We start from the raw sequence: 22,831 nt of genomic DNA on the forward strand, positions 1-22,831 counted from the left end.
TTTGCTTGTAAAAGGAATCATGTATATGTCGGGTGAGAACAGGAACAGATTCAGTTGTGATACTTGAAGATCAAATATCCTGCCATTACACACTGTCTAAACTGACACATTAAGACTGGCTATCAGAGAATACACAGCATGCATGGAACCATGTCTCATGTTGTGTCACTGCTTTCAGCAGACGTGGGGATAACGAGATTTAACTGGCACAACCATTTTAAATAGCAAATGGTGAATAACAGATACCTACAGGGAATTCTATTTCTAAATGACCATCTTTTTGAAATAGAAATAGAAAAAGTTAGTCATCAAGGTTTGGCCAAAATATTAATTCTGATTCTCTCTCTACAGATCCTGCCAAGTCTGCTGACTATTTCCACAATTTTCAGTTCAAATTCCCAGCATCCACAGAATTTTGCTTTTGTTTACTTTTATTAAAACATTCTAATATTAGGCAATATGTTTCAGATGTTGAATTGCAATATTTGCTGGAAAAGACCATGATTATATGTATATTAATGGATGCCTGGATGTTCATTACTGAACATAGAACAATACAGCGCAGAACAGGCCCTTCAAGCCCTCGATGTTGCGCCGACCTGTGAACTAAACTAAGCCCCTCCCCCTGCACTATCCCATCATTATCCATATGCTTATCCAAGGACTGTTTAAATGCCCCTAATGTGGCTGAGTTAACTACATTAGCAGGCAGGAAAACAGAAGTTAACCTCAGGCTCAGACAGGATCATAAACAAGGACGGCGAGAACAAAGCTCAAATATCTTATCAAGCTCACCTAAATCCACAATATGAACATATAAAAAAGTGAACTTTGCTTTTCTTTCTTTATAACAGTTTTAGGTTATTTTACATTATCTATGCACCTTAGTTCTCTGGCACAATGAAGTCTCCCTGTGGAAGGGGCAGCTTGTTTAGTCCTCTATCATTGCTCCTCCTCAGCTGACAGCTAACATGAACTGAAATGACACACTCTCTAACCAAAACTTCACCCAGCTATTTGTTTAAGGTAGAAAAGTGACTTACCAAGTAATGGTTCACAGGTCCTGACATTCAGTTACATACATGTACCTATAGCACTCTCTTGTTTATATTACTTATCATCACATACCGACTCAACAAGCCTCCACCAGACTCCAAGGAAAGTGATGCCAAAATATGTCCAACTGATACAATGTGAAGCAATTTAGAGGGGGCAAAGTAGAAAAGTAGCACATCTGCATGTAAACTATAGCAAAAACAAAAGGTGTCTTTAATTTAAGTATTAATCAACATTTAAAGCTATCAAGTCTATTCTATCTAGTGGGCAATGTATTTTTTCATAAGTTTGGCAGTAATACAAAGTTATGATTTGTTAAGTAGGGGTCTGTAAAGAAATCTTGCAGGATCTCGGCAGCCACTTATTCTGTACTTATTGACTTTCTAGCATATTACTTGTGTTATATATTCAAAATCTTTTTTTTGTAACGAGAGTACTGCTTTTCCTTGGGTAACAGGCAGAACCTTGCCAGTTCCAGAAAGTATCAATTCTACACAGTTATAATCTTGTGCTTCCATTTAATGAGGCCCTACTCTCAATACACAGCTTTGATGAGTTTGCCCCACTGTCTTTTAGGAAATTAAGGGTAGGGAGATGGTGTATGTCAATATTTCTAAATGGACCTGCAACAATTAAAGACCAGCAACACAATATGTGCAAGCTTCCAGTCACACACAAACAATGCTCTGATGGCTCAGCTGATCAGTTGATAGCTTATTTCGGACATAGCTGAGGAAAGGTGTAAGCAAAACAAGCCAGATCTCCCTTTGCTATCTAGGTAGCCTGTTAAAAGTGTAAGCCATACAAACATTGAGTATGGCAGGATCTCCTAACAAAGTAGAACCACTTGCCAACAATTGTCATCTGATTTTTCATGTGAGGAGCAGTCATGTAAAGATTTACTGGAGTAGGTGGAATCCTACAAAGAGAGGAGAGAATTGGAAAAAAAAATCCACATTGTGTAGTTCTTTGATTATGGGTCTCCTATTAGGTCTACTGAATTTATGTACAGAATATCAGAGGGCAGTGACATCAAGGAGTTCAGATAACAGCGTAAACAACAAGAAGCATGAACGCTTTGTCAATATTAAGTCAACTGCAAGGTGTGTTATGTCCTTGAGCCAAACTACAGCTGGAGCTATTCCAGATAACATTCACAGGTGCAGAGCTGCTCAAGTCCATTTCTGTATGGTTTGATTGGAGGGTGCTGGAAATAGATGGGGGCAGAACACTGACAGATCGCTAGTTTCAATGGTCAAATGGCATGAACTACGCAATAATAAGACACTTCTATTCCACTGCATGATACAAAAGAATAGTACATCCAAACATATTGCAGAATCTCACCTCAAATCACCAATAAGGGGAACATGAGCTGACAATCTGTATTACTTTAAAAGTAAGCAAAGTCCACGTCACACTGAAATCACCCCAATGAAATTACATCTGACGTGATCCTCAACTGATTGCTAAAACAAAGTCAGAATCACATTACTACCATAAGATTCTGTGTCATTGAAATAAATAGTCTAATACAAAAGAATTTTGAATAGTTCCGATATAATCACTTCCATCTTCACAATGTTGATAGCCCAGGTAAATCTCTGTTATAAACTGCTTGGTGTACCAAAATAGGTACTACTGAATAACAAAAATAAAGTTACACAATACTTAAACAATACTGTTACAAAGTGAAATGATAAAACTAAACTTACCAATACTTCGCCTTCTGCGTACAGGTGCTGAACGCTTTGTGTACTCATGTTTTACTGCATTAATACTGTGAGACCTTAAATTAGATTCTGTGTGATCATCATCCCCTGTTATATGAGGTAAATGAACATATTAGAACTAATCATATCATTGATACACAAGCACAATGTTAACTTTAAATGCATATTTTAAGATTTTATTTGACTGTCATCATTCCTGCAATCAAACCCACAGAATTTTGTTTATATTTCACAGATGATCCAATGTCAATTCACAACCGTAGCACAACAGTTAGCATACTATTCACCTACTAGCATAATCGCAGCCAAGCCCTTCTATCCTCATCTGATATTCAAAGCTGGAGGCCATGTATTCTAAGATTAAATATAGTGATCCGATTCCTCATCTTCATGAAAACCAGAGAATGCAACAGTGACCAAAGATGGAAACCAATCCATCTAGGCTGGTTTCCCTCAGTATTACACAAAATTGTGCTTTTAGCCACTTGGTTTTTATATGAGCTATGATGATTTTCTTTTTAAAAGTGCAAAATGCATACAAAATACAAAACAGCTAAGTGCATTATTTGCCTTTGAGTACTCACTAATTGTGAATGTGTGCTAATTCATTGCACATCAATTACTTGAGGTACAAGTTAAATGTTACTATAAATACACCAATCAAGAAAACAGCCATTCTTCAAGACACACATCGTGTAAGAAATAAAAGTAAGGATCCAGTATCACCCACATTGTATTTTGTAACATAAAAACACACAATTAGTTATTTTCTCCACACAATGACCATTATTGATACATTTAGAAGTCATTCTCAACCCCAGTTTCTTTATCTGAAATTTCTGAGTCCCTAGGAGTTACACTCCCAGTTGTGGATGAACAAATGGCCTAAATTCACATTTGTACCTTGACAGTGTGGTGGGCTTGGAGAAGGTAGATAGCTTTCATCGGTAATCCCGACTTCTGCCTGAACATTTCCAGAAAGGGCCGGTGGATAACAGTAAAATGGGAAACTTAACTGATTCTTCCCTCCACTGTCATAGGGATGCTGCAGCCACTCTGAGTGTTCCTACCATTAATCGCACATGAAATCAGTTAACTCTCAGAAATCTGGAAATAAGTCAATCACATAGGTATAGCACAGAGAAAAACCAGACTGGACAGTACAACTGTGCAATCCTCCACATAAGTTTTCCTCCATGCATGAAACTTGTTCAATGTTTTCTCGACAAACTACATGATTAAATGATATCTAAGAACATTTTGAAAGGTTATATTAAAGATTGAATGTAAAGTGGCACTGAGCCACTGAAAATAGAAATTTCCAATTTCATTTTCTCTTATGTGCTGAAATAATTATTTCAGCAGGAACACCACAGTTGATTTCACGAACCAATGCTGGGGCAGGAGATTCCCACACTTGATCATATGCTTGATCATTATTCATGTTTAGGAAGATTGCAAGTGTGCTCATTCGGTAAGGGCATGTAACAGATTCAACTGTATTACAGATTTCATGCCCAGGTTCACACTTGGAAGAGTAGACATTGGAATAAAGTACTGGAAGGTGTCTAGCAGATACGGAACCACAACTCAGTGAGGAGATAGCACATGAGAATATTTCTCAATACTCAGGTCTGCATTGTCCTTAAATTGTGATGGCATTGAACTTCAATACATTACTCGGTGAAATGTTACAATATTTCTTTATCAGAATTTATGACACATTTCACTTCATCTTTGTCTTATATATCAAATTAATTATCAAAGTTAAGCAGTGAATATATATTTTTACTGATCCTGTCTGACATAAACAGCAATACTGTATTTCAGATTTAAAGTAACATTTCAATGTAACACTGAAGAGTAATCTCCAACTAGTGATTATTGCTAAGAATATGTGATAACACAAGCTTAACCAACAAGGCAGTCACGTCTTTTTTTCAGCAGACCATCTCAAGTTTAATACCTCTACAAAGCTTTCTGCACCTCTGTCAATATTCCACAACCTAATAATTAGTTTTCTTGAGGATACCATGCTACATTGTCTATTTATAATTAATAATAGTCTCCAGTTAAAGAGTACTGTAAGATGTATCAAAATGAGACAGATATTACAGTTCCTGAAACTGGCTGAACTACATGGATTTTTGAGTTTGCTCCCATGTTCCAGGATTGTGATGAACCTAAATTAGACGGTTAGGGATCCGGAATAAGGCCCAAATCACCAATATTTCTACAATCTGTCAGTTTCCATATCAGAAAGCATTCAAAACATTTTCACCATGGAAAAGATAGGCAATTACTTAAAAATTAACAACAGTAATACAGAAGAAGCTCAAAGTAATAAAAAAAACTGAGCTGAAAGTGGAATTGGCAAATAAAGGATAAAAATACAGACAACAAAGATTTAAGGAGTGTTCAATAAATATGAACATTTCAGCAAGGAGAAAACAAGTCTGAATACAAGAAGAAAATTCATTAGAAAAGTCAAAAAAAATCAGACATCACTGATGGAGTTTTAGAACCTTCCCTCTCAGGTGAATTGACTTGATATCCCATTCCCTAGCTACCTGCTCCATCTTTGCCATTGGCAACAATCCAAGATCCAGCCTATCTGTCTGTAACCCCTGTGTCATATTTTACACCTAAGTGAGCTTCAGGCCTCATGCTTCTACCATCACTAAGTCCACCTTAGTGACTCTGAAACTCTCATTTCACACTTTCATTAACTCAAGAATCCAGCATTCCATGCACTGCAGACTAGTCTTCCAACTACTCTCATCCATAAACCTGAGACCATTTAAAACATGTCTTAACTCACATGAAGTCCTAATCACCTCTCACTCCTGCACTGACTAACTGACACTAACTCCCAGTCAAGCAACATATTGATTTGAAAAATTCTTATTCTGTTCTTCAAATCCTTCTACGTCCTCACTCCTCCATTTCTGCACAATCCCTTCCAGCCCCACAACAATTTGCGATATCTGCAGACTATTTCTGGCCTCCTGAGTATTCCCAATTTTAACCATTCCACTATTAGTGGCCGCACCTTCAGTTGTCTTGGCCCCAAGCACTGGAAATCTGTACCTTCATATCTGTCTACCTCACCTTCTGACTTTGAAAGTAATCCTTAAAACCTATCATTGTCCAAGCCTTTAGTCCTCTGACCCTATATCTCCTTAAATGTGTGTAACGTATTTGTAATCATAATACTCCTTTGAAGCACCTTGGAATATTTTATTATGATAAAAGGTTTCATACAAATACAAGTTGTTAATTGCTGGACTGTAATCCACAGGCATTGGGCACCCACCAGTACTTTGTCCAAGTGTTTTCAATTTTGTCAGTGATTATTTGCAGGCAGCTTGACTATAGTAAAGGTGAAGAAGTTACAGCAGAACCCAACTTGGTCTTGTCCAACACAAGAACATGCACACACCTCATCTCCACAACCAAGAAACATACAGCTCTATTATAACATCTTGGCCATTGTCACGGTTAAGATCAATGAACCCGCCAGAGACTAACTGAAACAAAGGGATTTTCTAATCTGTAAGGCCAGTGCCATACCAGGGAATGTAATCACGTACCAACTCATCAAATGAACAACACTAGAGCAACATTAACTGCTACAGTTCTTATCCACATTTAGCCCATATAAGTTTACAAATTGAAAACTGTGCCATTGTAGAACTTGCAAAAACTTAAATGGTCACAGTTGTAGTGTGACACTTAAGTTCCTAGGAAGGTCATAGTATTTATATGTAGCAGGCAAATTCACATTTTTACTTTTTAATATCTAAGAAATTTGAGAATGTTATTTTCAGTTCTCATTTGCTTTTCAGGTAAAAGGACAGGCAATTTTGAGCCTGTCCTCACTTACCCTTCAAAAACAGTTGCTGGACCAAGATCAAGCTAGGGATCCTGACAGATTTTTCTCCTTCCAAACCTGGGCTGTTTGTTTATTTTTTGGCTAGGGGGAACTGGAGTTTAGGTATGGTGCAATACTCTACTGCTGTCTGAACAGATATTTACTCTGAAAAATTCCTGTACATTTATTTTTCTGACTTAGCAGTTGTCTGAATCATATGTTAATGTTTCCTTTCTCCACTCCCATTTATGGAAGCCATTGTTTATTTGATCTATTTGTTCCAGGGTTTTCTGTGTGCATAAATTTTAATAACTTGCAAATACTGTACAGCTTGTGAAAATATTACATTTTGTGTAAGTCGATGTTGCCAACAACTATAATGCAAATATCAAATCATATCAGGATTTTGTGTATATCTAATCAGATGTGTAACTTGTGTTGCAGCTTTTTTGACTTGCTTCTAGCCATCGTGCAGCAGGTTACTTCAAGAATCAGTCAACACAAGCCTGCAACTCACTGACCTGTCAAACACCTGCTCGGAGGTCATTTGGGTCCTGCCCATGTGTTCAGGTCTGTTTGTATTCAGTGTGAAGTCACTCAGCTCACAAAAGGAAAATAAAAACAGAGAAGCCAGTTTTTGTTGTTTACCAACGAATGCAATGACCAGAAACAGGATTTTGTTGGAACAGTTTTATTTCACAGATATTGTATCTAAGCTGGATATCGCCACCACATGCTCCCTTTGAGGGTAAGAACAAGCTGTGTACTATAATAGTATAACATCTTCCACTTGGCTCTTTGTGAAACTATGATCATGCACTTTTTAAAAACATTGAATGACTTGTAATGTTCATAATTTTGAGAAATCTGTTGTTGGATACAAACCTTAATGAATTAATTTCCAATGTCAGCACAGAGAATGGCAGGAATTCTTAACCCTAGTGAGAGATAATGGGAACTGCAGATGCTGGAGAATTCCAAGACAACAAAATGTGAGGCTGGATGAACACAGCAGGCCAAGCACCATCTCAGGAGCACAAAAGCTGACGTTTCGGGCCTAGCCCCTTCATCAGAGAGGGGGATGGGGAGAGGGAACTGGAATAAATAGGGAGAGAGGGGGAGGCAGACCGAAGATGGATAGAGGAAAAGATAGGTGGAGAGAGTATAGGTGGGGAGGTAGGGAGGGGATAGGTCAGTCCAGGGAAGACGGACAGGTCAAGGAGGTGGGATGAGGTTAGTAGGTAGCTGGGGGTGCGGCTTGGGGTGGGAGGAAGGGATGGGTGAGAGGAAGAACCAGCAACTCATATTCCGCCTGGGAACCCTGCAGCCATATGGTATCAATGTGGACTTCACCAGTTTCAAAATCTCCCCTTCCCCTACTGCATCCCTAAACCAGCCCAGTTCGTCCCCTCCCCCCACTGCACCACACAACCAGCCCAGCTCTTCCCCCCCACCCACTGCATCCCAAAACCAGTTCAACCTGTCTCTGCCTCCCTAACCGGTTCTTCCTCTCACCCATCCCTTCCTCCCACCCCAAGCCGCACCCCCAGCTACCTACTAACCTCATCCCACCTCCTTGAGCTGTCCGTCTTCCCTGGACTGACCTATCCCCTCCCTACCTCCCCACCTATACTCTCTCCACCTATCTTCTTTACTCTCCATCTTCGGTCCGCCTCCCCCCCTCTCTCCCTATTTATTCCAGTTCCCTCTCCCCATCCCCCTCTCTGATGAAGGGTCTAGGCCCGAAACGTCAGCTTTTGTGCTCCTGAGATGCTGCTTGGCCTGCTGTGTTCATCCAGCCTCACATTTTGTTCTCTTAACCCTAGTGACATAGGTTTTGAATTTACCATCTCAACATTGTGGCAAGATCTCATCGGTCTTTCAGACGGAGATTTTACACCAAGGATCAGCTTGCCCTCTCAGATATATTTTATGGAACTATTTGAAAGAGAGCAGGATGCCTGATGCAATTTCACTCAAACCACATCATTAAAACAAATTATCTGGTAATTACTATTGTGGGATTTTGCTGTACACAAATTGGATGCCATATTGCAACAGAAGTTCAAAAGATTCTTTGGTGACTGTGCAGTCCTTTGGAATATCCCCATGGGTGTGAAAGGTGCTACATAAGGTTTTTCTTCCTTGCTAAATATTTTTAAAAAGTTGTCCTCAGTGTCCAATTGTTGTTAATTGATCAAAAGCTGGGAAAAGAATCAGTGGTTGTTAAGCTTCCAGTGGCCTGGTATTTAAAATAAAAAGTACTGTACATGGATGGAGCGAATGTGTTAAATGCTCAATGATCAAGTAGTTTCTGCGTCAAGAAAACAGTGAACTTGAATAGTGATAATGGGAACTGCAGATGCTGGAGAATCCAAGATAACAAAGTGTGGAGCTGGATGAACACAGCAGGCCAAGCAGCATCTCAGGAGCACAAAAGCTGACGTTTCGGACCTAGACCCTTCATCAGAGAGTGCAAACTCATTGCACCCTCTCTGATGAAGGGTCTAGGCCCGAAACATCAGCTTTTGTGCTCCTGAGATGCTGCTTGGCCTGCTGTGTTCATCCAGCTCCACACTTTGTTATCTTTAGTGAACTTGAATAACCCACCCCACCATTTTCCACTAAAATTGTATACTTGCAGGTTTATCGTCATTACTGGAACACGGTTTGAAAAATATATAGGCTTTTAATTGCAGTATTTTATGTCTTCCATTATACAGTATTTCGAATGAAGCATTCAACCGTGAAACGTATTTGAAGTTGAGCTGTCTGCAAGTACTTCTGTGTTATGACTATCACCTAACATATTTCTGAATGTTCTCCACAAATAGATCCCTCGGGATAGTTGTTAGGGGGTGCTGTCTACTTCGAGGGCATGTTTAACGCTCAAACTCTGCATCAAGGAGATCAATCCTTTCTCTGGTCAAACGGATCAATGTGCTGATTACCATTACTGAGGCACTCTCAAGTGCTTGCTGTCTTTCAGTTTTGACGCTTGTAATTCACACGACATTCAACAAACCGTCTGTACAAATAAAATATCCATCCGGTGTTTCTACTATAAACGCCTCAAACATCAAGTACTCTTGCTTAGTGTGGGACGGCGGACGCGCCGTGCCATCACAGGCTGACTTCAAAAATGCAGTTCCAAGCCTTTCACAATTTATTTTTTGTGTTGTGTGGGGTTGGGTTGGGAGGAGGGGTTTTAACAAAGTGGAATACCCCGGTCATTGAGAGCGACGCCCTGGTTGTAATGTTACAGAGATCGCTAGCTGCCTTGCAGCCTGTCTGCATTGATGTTTTAAGACAAGATTCTGAAATCCACAGACTTCATTTCATTACACAAGAAACAATTAATAAACATGACAGGAAGCGTGAAATGTACGGTTTACTGTTGCAGGGCAATAACGTGGTCCCATGTGTGAGACAAAGAAGGTAATATATACATATAAACATAATTTACCTACGGATTCAATCTCCAGGAGGCGCTGAAGATCGCGGATGCTGGTAATATCACTGTGTGCCAGCTTCTCAAGCAATTCTGGGGGAAATTCAGCTTCCTTGGAAGAAAATGAGCCAAATAAGCGAAAATAAGTGCAAAAATAAAATAATGGACAAAACAAATGACGCATCTTACTCCCCGGTAAAAATGTTTTAACTAAAAATAAACTTTCTAAGTTCTTTAGAAACTTTATAAATCATTTGAACGTACGCCGGGCTGACCCACTCTTGGAAGGCATGCAGTGTAAAACGGGGTTGAGACAGGCCGAGTAAAACCAGCGCGCACTTGAGGTTGTGAGCATGATGCCTTCAGATCGAATGCTCAGCCCCAGCTTCACACAGTAAACAGCTCTGAAGTGACCGACAAGGGAGCAAGATCGTTTTGCAAACCACCATTGCACTCGTTCTCACTGATTCGCAGTCGGTGGCCGAACAAAATGTAGCAGTGCTAAATCAAGCGCACCAGAAGGTTAGTGGGCTCGGAGTGGAGCACCTGGTGTTTTGTTTCCTTGTAACTCTTGCACAGTCTGATACTTTGATCGGAGACAAACACAAGCCGTAACAGAGAGACCTCCGCCACGCCGGTACTTTGACCCCAAACCTAGCCTTCAAGCGATAACAATAATTTGTTGTGCTGCTTTCCCTCCCTTCCAGATCTGATGTCTTTCGGGGAGAAAGAAGATAATAAAAGTCACCATTCTGGCCGCTCCCGATCGTTTTCCCCTTTATTTGCTCCAGCTCACTTAGTGAACACTGAGGCGTTTCGGAGCACAAGCCAAGACCTGCAGCAAAAAATGCTGTCATGCACCAACTTAGTGCAGTGCACAAATATCCATTCCCTGAGGGAATAAAACAAAAAGCAACAGAACCGTTTGCCCGATTTTAACGGAGCGGACTATTTGCAAGCACATTTGGCGGAAAAACCGACGCAAGACTTGTCTAGCAGACGAACTGCGATTGCACAGAGCCAGCTTTGCGGCCAGGGACTGGTTAACAAAAGCACAGCTCGTTAAAAAAAACACACACAAAAGCTCAAAGAAAACTGCAGAAGAACCATCCGCTATCACTCAAGATAAATAAAGAGAGCATGGACAGCGGGCAGCCATTAGGAGGTTGAGTTATTGTGCTTTAAAGTAATAGCTTACCTCTGTACGCGCACAGGTCAGGTAGCAAAAGCCCAGAATGAAATAAACCGTGGCTCGCATTTCGTTTCACTTTAAGTTTGTCCTGCAGCGAGAATCGATCATTTAGGAGCTTCAGCGGCGCCCCTATCGCAGAAAAAATCAGTACCATCCCTCGGAAAAGTAACTAGAGTGAGGATTTTTTTTCTTGTTTCACATTGGATTTGTACGTTTCCTTGCCGTCCTCTCTCTCTCTTCCTCTCTCTCTGGCATCAGCAGTAGACCAGCCGGTAGATCTGCATATTTGTTCAGATCAGACCAAACTGAAAAACCCATGAGTCAACACTGCACCGGACTGATACGCCCATCACCTGTCTGGCTGCACAGGAGAAAAAAGGGGATGGGACACTGAGTCTCTGAGAGAATTTATCATAAATATGGACTTATTCCTGTTATTTTGAAAATTCACCAGTTGGACGATCCCATTTAAAGACACACAATAAGACAGAATTCAAAATCTGGCAAACTGTTTTTGGAGTTTTTCCCCAATTTAATTCTTTCAATTAATTTGAGCTCGAGTTGTTAATTCTTGCAGTTTGTCCGGTAGCGGCCGAAGTTCACACGGTGGGCAAGGAGAAAGGGTTTCCTTTCGGTTTAGAAATCGCTGCCATATCGGATGAAAAATGTTAGAGCCGGTGTAGAAGCGCCTTGCCGAGAGCTTGATGATCCCACTCTGACAAAGGAACAGAGGCTGATTGTAGAGCTCCTCATGCCCCCAACTCCAACCTCGAAAAGAGCTGTAGACTGAGACAGTTTGACATCACGCCGCCGACTGGCGAGTTACTAGGACAGCGAGAGGCGGCTCTCGCACACGGTCTCCGCCCAGGCACAGTTCCTTATGGCCCGTGGCTCCTGCCCTTGGGCACACGGTGAGCTCACCGCAATGCGCGGAATCACCCTGGCCGGTCCCTGCTATCCTGGAAGCCCAACTCCGTCTGTCCTGTACATGGCCATGACAGAACACAGGTTCCTAGTCTCCGGGAGGGAGATGTGCAAGGGGGGAGTGGTAAGGAGGGGTAGGACAGTGGGGAACGGTGAGAGAGGGATTTAGTGGCGGGGAGGGGTGTTGGGGGGGGGGGGAAGAGAAGGTAGAGAAAGTGGGGTTAGAGGGAGATGGAGAGGGGGAGAGCAGAGAGATGAGTGTGAGAAGGGAATCCATACAGTGTGGAAACGGGCCCTTGGCCCAACAAGTCCACACCGAATCTGAGAGCATCCCACCCAGACACACCCCTGTAACCCACCTAACACACCCCTGAACACTATGGGCAATTTCCCAGAGCCAATCCACCTAACGTGCACATCTTCAGACTGTGGGAGGAAACCGGAGCACCCGGAGGAAACCCACGCAGACACAGGGAGAATGTGCAAGCTCCACACAGTCACCCACGGGTAGAATTGAACCCAGGTCCCTGGTGCTGTGAGGCAGCAGTGGTAATCACTGAGCCACCCTGCTGCCCCAAAGGAAGAGAATGGAGGGCGGGAGGGGGGGATGAACGAGAAGGTCGGGGACGCGAAGAGGGAGGGGGCAGAGTGATGGGGGAGGAGAGGGAGAGGGAAGAAGGCATGGGGGTGAAGGGAGAGAAGTGAGGGAGGAAAAAGGGAGGGGTAACAGAAGGAATGGGGTGATGGGGGAGAAGGGAGCGGGACAGAAGGGATGGGGTGAAGGGAGGGAGGACAAAAGGGATGGAGGTGAAGGGGGGGACACAAGGGAGAGGGGTGGTGAGGGGGAGAAGGATGAGGGATGAAGGGGAGAAGGGAGGGGAAAGAGGGGAGGAGGTGAAGGGAGGGGAGAGAGATGGGAGGGCGGTGAGAAGGGAGGGGGATGAGGAGAGGGAAATGAGAAAGGAGAGAGGAGAGAACGGAGGGAGAGAAGGGAGGGTGGTGAAGAGAGGGAGAGGGGAAGAGGAGAGGAAAGGGAGGGGGAGAGGAGCGAGGTTGGAAGGAAGGGAGGGGGAGATGGTAGAGGAGGGGGAGAAGGAGGGGAGGGTGGGCACTGGAGTGGGAGGGAGGGGGAAGCTGGTGTGGAGGAGAATGAGAGGATGCGAGGCGGGTACAAGGAGAGGGGGTTGGGGTGAATAGTGGAGGGGTGAGGGAACAAGGGGAATGAAAGAAGTGGGCTGAGGGGGGAGCAGACAGCGGAACCGGGGGGCATAGGTGGAGGGATATTGGAGGGGGGAGAATAGGGTTGGAGAAATGGGGAGGGGATGGGTGGGGACAGGAATAGGAGAGTGGGGGGGCAATAGGAGAGAGTGGTGGGAGTGGAATAGCTGGGGTGGTTAGGGTTATGCCTGTGTTTATCTTCCATAAATGTTACTTCCCACAGTTTTTCACTTCACCCTATCATAATGTGGAAGGGCAGGTAGAAACATTACTGCAAGCCATTTTCCTTGAGCAGAGTATTATTCTACCCACATGACATTCCTGTGCCTCACACAGAAACATTTCTTAATAAAAACTGACATTGCTGGAAAATTTCAGCATCTGTGGAGAGAAATCAGAGGTAACATTTCAAGTCAAATTTCAAGACACTTCCTCATAATTTTAAATAATGGAAAACACAAAAGAATTCTGACCCATACCTACCTGTTTTTGACCCACAGTTGGGTGACAGCAAGCTTCAAGTTAATCATAGATAATAAAATGTGAGGCTGGATGAACACAGCAGGCCAAGCAGCATCTCAGGTGCACAAAAGCTGACGTTTCGGGCCCAGACCCTTCATCAGAGAGTTATGATTGGATTTTTCTGTTCTCCTCAAGCAAGTTCCCTCAACACATAACCTCTTCCTCATATTTCCTTTTCTATCCAAGGCCATGATCCTTCCACTGCACTAACCCCACCCGTCGTATACTACTTCATGCCTTCACACCTTCCCCATGTCCCCTCACATTCCTTTCCCGCTTCCTCCCCATTCTTTCACCCCCTTCCCCATCCAACTACTTCCCCCTCCCCCATTCTCATCCCTAATTACCCCTCCCCCTCTCCATATCCCTCTTTTCCCCTCCTTCTATCTACCTGTTCCCATCTCGCCACCCTCCCCATCCGCCATCCCATCCTCTTCCTTACCTCCTTCCCCCTTACCCTCCATTCCCCTCTCCCTCATCCCCCAACTCCCTTCACCTTCCCCCAACCCCTGCCCCAACTCCCTCCACCTAAACCCAATCTCCTCCCCATCTCCCAACTCCCTCCGCCTTCCCCCTCCCCATCCCCCAACTCCCTCCGCATTCCCCAACTCCCTCCTCATCCCCCAAATCCCTCTGCCATTCCCCTCCTCATCCCACAACTCCCTCCGCCTTTCCCCCTCTCCCAACCCCCTCCGCCTTCCCCCAACCCCGCCATACCCCAACTCCCTCTGCCTTCCCCCAACCCCCTCCCCATCTCCCAAATCCCTCCACCATTCCCTGCCCATCCCCCAACTCCCTCCGCCTTCCCCAACCCCGCCATACCCCAAAACCCTCTGCCAACCCCCTCCGCCTTCCCCCAACCCCCTCCGCCTTCCCCCAACCCCCTCCGCCTTCCCCCAACCCCCTCCGCCTTCCCCCAACCCGCTCCGCCTTCCCCCAACCCGCTCCGCCTTCCCCCAACCCCCTCCGCCATCCCCCAACCCCCTCCGCCATCCCCCAACCCCCTCCGCCATCCCCCAACCCCCTCCGCCTTCCCCCAACCCCCTCCCCATCCCCCAACCCCCTCCCCATCCCCCAACCCCCTCCCCATCCCCCAAATCCCTCCCCATCCCCCAAATCCCTCCACCATTCCCCAAATCCCTCCCTATCCAACCCCCTCCTCATCCCCCAAACCCCTCCTCATCCCCCAAACCCCTCTGCCATCCTCCAACTCCCTTCGGCTTCACCCCTCTCCCAACTCCCTCTGCCTTCCCCCAACTCCCTCAGCCTTCGTCCCACCCCGTTCCCATCCCCCAAATCCCTCCACCATTTCCTCCCCATCCCCCAACTCCCTCCGCCTTCCCCAACTCCCTCCGCCTTCACCCCTCCCCCACCTTCTCCCCACGCCCCTCTCCTTCTCCCTCCTCTTCCCCCTTCTACTCTCCTCACCCCTTATCCCATCTAACCCCAGCCCCCGACCATTATCCCTTATCCCACCCCTTTTCCTGCGCCCCCCCCCACCCGGTTTGGGCGGGGTTAAACGGCCGTTGGAAAAGGCGCGTGCACCGCTCGCCCAGCTGCGCATGCCCACCTGGTGACACGTGCCGCCGTGGTTACCTAATCAGAGCCGCTCCCACGCTGTGACGTTGTGGGGAGTCGCCTGCGGGCTGTGTCACGTGCGGCCCGCTGACATGTGCGGAAGCTGCAAGCGGCCGAAGTGAATCTCATTAGCAGCTGTAAGCTAGTGGTGCCACCCTCCTGTTTGCAAACACTGTTGTTCACATCCCCTTCCACTCCGTTAAGCATAAAGCGCGTTCGGTCCTGAATCATGCCTGCCTGTGTCAGCGTTCGGTTTGGGCGTGAAATTTGCGGCACACACGGCTTTCTGCTTTGATATGAGGGACTCATTTTGAAGCGGCGAGATCATTTACCAGATGAAACAAGGCGTGCGAGCTACTTATTGCAAAAAACGACAGATTGAGCAAATTAGAATCGACTTGCTTTTTGATAGTTCCGTGGTATGGCGCCAATAGGCCAGACTTTGATCGAAGGGGAGTGGGAATAGTGCAAAGTACACACTTAATCCGTTTTCGTAGTCATATCTTAATCCCTGTCAAGTGGGACCGGAGCTTAATAAAGTTAATCAAGTTATTAACATTTTAGTTTTATGCCAGTTGCTGTAAATACACAAGTAGTGTTAAAAACAAGATGAATGCGACCAAATATAAGTTTGCAAACAGTAGGAAGTCGAGAATCCTGTTTTCTGCTCTTGATTGTATCACCGCACGGGGCTTTTGTGTCGCTCTTGGGTGCATGCCGAAACTAAGTAGCTTTAGACTGAGTCGGTGCAATTATGCCATCTGCAGTAACAGCTAGTAGACATTTATTTGGTATTTAACCCAAACCAGTCTTCAGCGCGGTGTCAACCTGCTGATGGTGAATGCATTGAAAGTTCAAATAAATCTTGCTTCTAAATTTTGAATGCATATGTAGATTGATTTCAACATGGAATGTTGTCGAGAGGATGATATGGCAGCTATTTATGTCGGCTGTGGGTTCACTGGATCACTCACTTCTGAGTTCGTTGGTCTGGGTCTGGTTCTGACGGCGGAGCACAAAAGGTATTGAACCAAGTGCTGCTTTTCCAATGAGATCTGATATTGCGGGCCTGTGCGTCCTTTCGGATGGAACCGTTAAGATCCCACACTTTCGAAGAGCAATTGAGTTCTGACTGGTGTCTTGCCTACGTTTATTCTTAAATCGACATTACACGCCATCATCGCAATACTGTTTGTAGGAGTTTGCTCTGCATAAATTATCTGCCATGTTTCCTACGTTCAAACAGTGACTACACTCCAATAAAGCTCAGTTGTGTGTAACTTGGAATGCCCTATGGTATAAATGGAAGCCTTTATTTCTCTTGCATAGCATTCTCTTTGGATAGCAGTAACAGAATAGGCCAGAGTCAGCATGGATTTTTGAAGGGGAAATAGTGCTTGAGTAATCTTCTGGATTTTTTTGAGGATGTATCTGAAGATGGTTAAGGGAGAGCCAGTGGATGTAGTGTACCTGGACTTTCAGAAAGCCTTTGATAAAGTCCGGCATAGGAGATTGGTGAACAAAATTAGGGCACATGGTATTGGGGGCAAAATACTGAGTTGAATTGAAAATTGGCTGGCTGACAGGAAGCAAAAAGTAGTGATAAACAGGTCCCTTTCGGAATGGCAGGCGGTGACCAGTGGGGTACCACAAGGTTCGGTGCTGGGACCGCAGCTGTTTACGATATATATTAATGATATAGACGAAGGCATTAGAAGTAATATTAGCAAATTTGCTGATGACACAAAGTTGGGTGGCAGTGTGAAATGTGAGGAGGATGTTATTAGAATACAGGGTGACTTGGGCAGGCTAGTTGAGTGGACGGATGCAAGGCAGATGCAGTTTAATGTGGATAAATGTGTGGTTATACACTTTGGTGGCAAGAACAGGAAGGCAGATTACTATCTCAATGGAGTCAAGTTAGGTAAAGGGGAAGCACAATGAGATCTAGGTGTTCTTGTACATCAGCCAATGAAAGCAAGCATGCAGGTACAGCAGGTAGTGAAGAAAGCTAGTAGCATGCTGGCCTTCATCACAAGAGGAATTGAGTATAGGAGCAAAGAGGTCCTTCTGCAGCTGTACAGGGCCCTGGTGAGACCGCACCTGGAGTATTGTGTGCAATTTTGGTCTCCCAATTTGAGGAAGGACATTCTTGCTATTGAGGGAGTGCAGCATAGGTTCCCAAGGTCAATTCCCGGAATGGCGGGACTATCATACGTTGAAAGATTGGAGCGACTGGGCTTATATACTCTTGAGTTTAGAAGGATGAGAGGGGATCTGATTGAGACGTATAAGATTATTAAGGGATTGGACACTGTGGAGGCAGGAAGCATGTTTCCGCTGTTGGGTGAGTCCAGGACCAGAGGACACATTTTAAAAATAAGGGGTAGGCCATTTAGAACAGAGTTGAGGAAAAACTTCTTCACCCAGAGAGTGGTGGATATATGGAATGCTCTGCCCCAGAAGGCAGTGGAGGCCAACTCTCTGGATGCTTTCAAGAAAGAGATAGACAGAGCTCTTAAAGATAGTGGAATCAAGGGTTATGGGGATAAGGCAGGAACAGGATACTGATTGTGGATGATCAGCCATGATCATAATGAATGGTGGTGCTGGCTCAAAGGGCCGAATGGCCTACTCCAGCACCTATTGTCTATAAACGCTATCAATTTATAATGTAACTTTCTATCTGCTCAGCAAGAAAACTACAAGGTCAATTGCTCATAGGTTCCATCTGTCTCCTATCATGAGAAATATGTCAGTATGCATCACATTAAGATTGATTCATTGTGGGGGCTGCATTATCCCTCCCTCCAGGCAAATATCAAGCAGGCTATTATAGTAACCATCTCGCATCTGCCACTGAATCACAGCAATAGGGAGTCGTGTTCCAGACACTTGCATCACCACAATATGTAAATCTGTTACTTAAATACAGACGGTAGATAAACACAGATGAAACAGAGACAATAGCAACAGTGTAGAAATTTTGTACACAATTCATTGGTATATGTACAACAAACTGCAACATCTGATAAAGCGTGAATGTTGATACGTCCCAAACAAAAACAGAAATTACTGGAGAAACTCAGCAGTCAAATATAAGTAGGCCCTTCAGACTTTTCATTGGACCCAAAACGTAGACTCTGTTTTCTGTCCACAGATGCTGCCAGACCAGCTGAGTTTCTGCAGCAATTTGTTTCAGATTTCCAGTATCAGCAGTTGCTTGTTTTATGTTAGGTTGACCCTCTGTCCTGATTGTTTTCAAGCAACATTGTTTTTCTCAGGCCGGATCTTCTGGGATCATCCCTCAAAGTAAGCACAAGGCTGAATTCCTATTCCCTCCCTCCCACCCCACCTGACAAAAAGAACACCCTTGTCATTTCTGGGACAATCCAAGAGTGTGACCAAATATTCTGCAAGTACCTACATGAGTGCAGCTGTAATAATATTAAAGAAGATTGAACTACCCAGGGCAATGCAGTCCACTTGATTAACACCTCAGCAAATAGCCAAAGCTCCTGTTCACCTTCAAAACTCATGAACCTCTAGAATATCAAGACAGCTTGACCAGACACATTGAAGCACTTCCAGCTGCCAGTTTCCCTCCAGGACACAATAAATCACACCCCTGCATAACTGTTTGATCAAAATGTTTGAATATCTCCCCATGAGTACTGTGGTAGCATCTTTAACACACAACTCAACCATATTCCCAAGGACCATTAAGAATAGGCAATAAATACTAACCCTGTTGGTGACATCCATATCACAGGTTGTTGAGGTTGGTTGGCTCGCCGAGCTGGTTTGTTGTTCCGCAGATGTTTCGCTACCGTGCCCGGTAACATCCTCAGTGTAGCCTCCGATGAAGCATCAGTGTGTTTTCCCACCTGGTTTTTAAACTCTGGGGCCATTGCGATGGGTTGCCTCACTTCCGGCTTTCCTCCATAGTGGAATGTATATGGGGTCAAGTTCAATGCATGCTTTGTGGAGTGCCATGCTGCTAGGAATTCTCGTGCCTGTCTCTGCCTAGCCTGTCCCAGGATCTTGGTGTTGCCCCAGTCGAAATCATCGTTTTCCTTGCCCATGTGGATTGAGATGAGTGAGTATTGGTTGTGTCTTTTTGTAGCCAGTTGGTGCTCATGTACTCTTGTTGTTAATTTCCTTCCTGTTTGTACGATGTAGCGTTTCTCGCAGTCTCTGCAGGGGATCTTGTAGATGATATTGGTCCTGTCCATGGTGGGAAGTGGGTCTTTAGTTCAGATGAGCACTTGTCATAGGGTTGATGTGGGTTTGTGTGCCACGCTGATGCTCAGCGGTCGTAGAAGTCTTATGGTGAGTTATGACGTGTTCCTGAAGTAGGGTAGTGTGATGAGTGTGTCGGGGCGTGTAGAATCTTTCTGATGCTATTCCTATAGGCATCTCCTGACCCAGTTCTTTGGATATCCATTATCCTTGAACACTTGGAAGAGGACAGGGTTAGGGTTGCAGACACAGAGGAGTTGGAATGAGACAGGGAGGACAAGGATGAGTGGATAGAGGACAAGTAGGGGGTACATTAAGGGGATGTTATTAGCAGATAAAATCAAAGGACACAATTGCAGTAGAAGCAGGACAGACTTGGTTGGCTCATTTAGTTAATTCCTGGTATAAAAGAGTTGAAAAAGGTTTGTACGGGCTGGCCTATAACCACTGGAGTTTAGAAGAATGGGAAGTTATGTTATTGAAGAATAAAAAGTCCTGAGGAGGCTTGGAGGGTGACTGTTGAGCGGATGTTTCCCCTATGGGAAAGACTAGAACAAGGGAATACAATTTAAAACTAAAGGGATCTCCCACTTAAAATGGAGAGAACAAGAAATTTTCACTCCGGAATGTTCTCTGAGGAATTCTCTTCTCCACAGGGTGGTGGAAACAGAATCGTTTTTAAAATTAAATTTAAATAAATTCTTTGTCAACAGGGAGTTAAACTATAGAAGGTATAGACAGAAAAGCAGACATCACAGTCAGGCTCTTATAAAATGGTGGAACAGGCTCAAGGGACTGAAGGGGTTAAGACTTTAAGAGGTTCCTACTCTCTTGAGAGTACATGAACACCAGCTGGCTACAAAAAGATAAGACCAATACTCACTCATCTCAATGCACATGGACAAGGAGAACACGACTTCAACTGGGACAACACCAAGATCCTGGGACAGGCTGGGAAGAGACAGGCACGAGAATTCCCAGAAGCATGGCGCTCCACAAAGCATGCTATTAATAAACACATTGAACTCAACCCCATATACATTCCACTACATGAAGGAAAACTGGAAGTGAGGCAATCCATCTCAACACACTCCAGAGTTTAAAAACCAGGTGGGAAAACACACCAACGCTTTATCGGAGGCTGCACTGAGGAGGTTACCAAACATGGTAATGAAACGTCTGCAGAACTACAAAACCAGCTCAGCGAGCCAACCAACCTCAACACCCACAACCTGAGCTACAGATCTACTCCAAAACCTTAGACATCACAGGAACAAATGAGCACACCATCACTTCTAGCTCACTTGGTAAACTCAGTTGTACCTTTGTCTGTAAAACTAAGATAGCCTTCAGGTGCCTCAGTTACCTCTGCTACTCCTCCTCCTCCTTTTCTACCTTGACTGTTTTGAAATATTTAATATGGTCAAGCAGGTCATCTTCCTTCGCTACTTTTGCTGAAATTTAACTATTGTGGCAGCAACTTCTATGTTTCTATGCTCATATATCCCAATGTGGCCACCCCACATCCTACAATGGCTTCTCTTCGTTATATCCACACAAATATCCTGAGCATGTATTGCATTGCATCCTTCTTCAAAGAGTACCTTGTGTTTTGAAATTAAATTGAGAAGGCAATCAGGTCTTTACATTTCATCCAAAAGACAACATCTCTACCAGGGCAACACTCCTTCAGTACTCCATTTAATTGTCCAATGAGATTATTTAATGAATTTCTGGAGTTGGGTTTGAATGTGCAACCACCTGTCTCTGAGGTAATAGTGCTACCTATTGCATAGAGGTTGATATTTCTCTATGAACAATACTGATTTAAATTAACTATATCTAACACCTTTAATGTAGTAAAATGTACCTTGATACTGTTCACTGTTGGATTTCTTCTAATAGTGCAGTGGGGAAGGAGATAACATTAGGGGCTATGGTATTAATTACTCACCAGAATGGCTTTGGTCTTAAAAAGGAAGAAAGACTTGAATTTGCTATCACACATTGCACAACCATAGAATGTCTCAAAGCATTTTACAGCCAATCATGTACTTTTCAAAGTGTAATCGCTGTTGTCGGAAATCCAGCAGCCAATTTGTGCCCAGCAAGCTCCCACAAACAGTGGGATAAAAACCAGATAATCTGTTTCTGTGACAGCATTCATGATCCTGAACTAAAATTCAAGTGACCCATTCCAGCTCCATACAATCATGCACCTTGAAATTTTTAAAGATTTCACTATACAATTTTGCCATCAATATTCCAACAAGATAAATCATTCAATGCTTAATGTGATTTATTTGGCAACATGTCAAAGTGATCTGCAATGATTTTGTGAGAGACATAAAGTGGTTCGTGGTAACACCATTATTAATGTTTACTGTGTGACAAGAAAACCTGAATAAAACACATCTAATGTGGGCTGTACTTAAAGAGATGCGAGGTTTGGCTCCAAATCAGTCTTTCATCACATTCTGAGACGATGTTCACAGATGCTGCCAGACCTGCTGAGCTTTTCCAGTAACTTCTGTTTTTGATGTGCTTTCATCGAATCATGATTAAAAAAAAAACACAACAGAAAAATTAGAAAGCAACTGAACAGCTGGTTAGGATCCAGGGCAGCTTTCTTTGTCAATTCTGGCTTCTTGTACATCTGCAGTTTTAATTGCTTTACCTGAGGAGTCTGCACCTACAGCTGCCTGAGTCCCGAACTCTTAAATTCTCTCTCAAAACTATTCCATCTCTCTTCTTAAGATTCTTTTTTAAAAAAACTATCTCTTTGACCAATCTTTTGATTTCTTATCTGAATACCTAATTATGTGGCCTACCATGAAATTTTCTTTGATAATCGATCACACATGGAAAGGACCTTGAGAGATAATGGGAACTGCAGATGCTGGAGATTCCAAGATAATAAAATGTGAGGCTGGATGAACACAGCAGGCCAAGCAGCATCTCAGGAGCACAAAAGCTGACGTTTCGGGCCTAGACCCTTCATCAGAGAAGGGTCTAGGCCCGAAACGTCAGCTTTTGTGCTC

General features: G+C 44.0%; 1 protein-coding gene across 3 annotated transcripts in view; it reads right to left on the reverse strand.

Annotated features, from left to right (window-relative positions):
* The window catches only part of LOC125462505 (platelet-derived growth factor subunit A-like), a 36,424-nt gene extending 24,131 nt beyond the window's left edge, over nt 1-12,293 (reverse strand). Inside the window, exons 1-3 of one of the 3 annotated variants that reach the window (XR_007249667.2) lie at nt 11,313-12,293; nt 10,130-10,226; nt 2,772-2,876 (exon numbers count right to left, since the gene is read on the reverse strand). Coding sequence is in view for 2 of the 3 variants with exons in the window: in XM_048552612.2 (XP_048408569.1) it covers nt 2,772-2,876; nt 10,130-10,226; nt 11,313-11,372 (262 nt within the window). In the remaining variant the exon portion in view is untranslated. The remainder of the gene's footprint in view (nt 1-2,771; nt 2,877-10,129; nt 10,227-11,312) is intronic. The other 2 variants (XM_048552612.2, XM_048552614.2) reach the window with 2 other exon arrangements.
* Between the last annotated feature and the right edge of the window lie 10,538 nt (nt 12,294-22,831).

This window comes from Stegostoma tigrinum, chromosome 23 (genome assembly GCF_030684315.1).
Source record: "Stegostoma tigrinum isolate sSteTig4 chromosome 23, sSteTig4.hap1, whole genome shotgun sequence".
In the NCBI taxonomy this organism is placed as follows: Eukaryota; Metazoa; Chordata; class Chondrichthyes; order Orectolobiformes; family Stegostomatidae; genus Stegostoma; species Stegostoma tigrinum.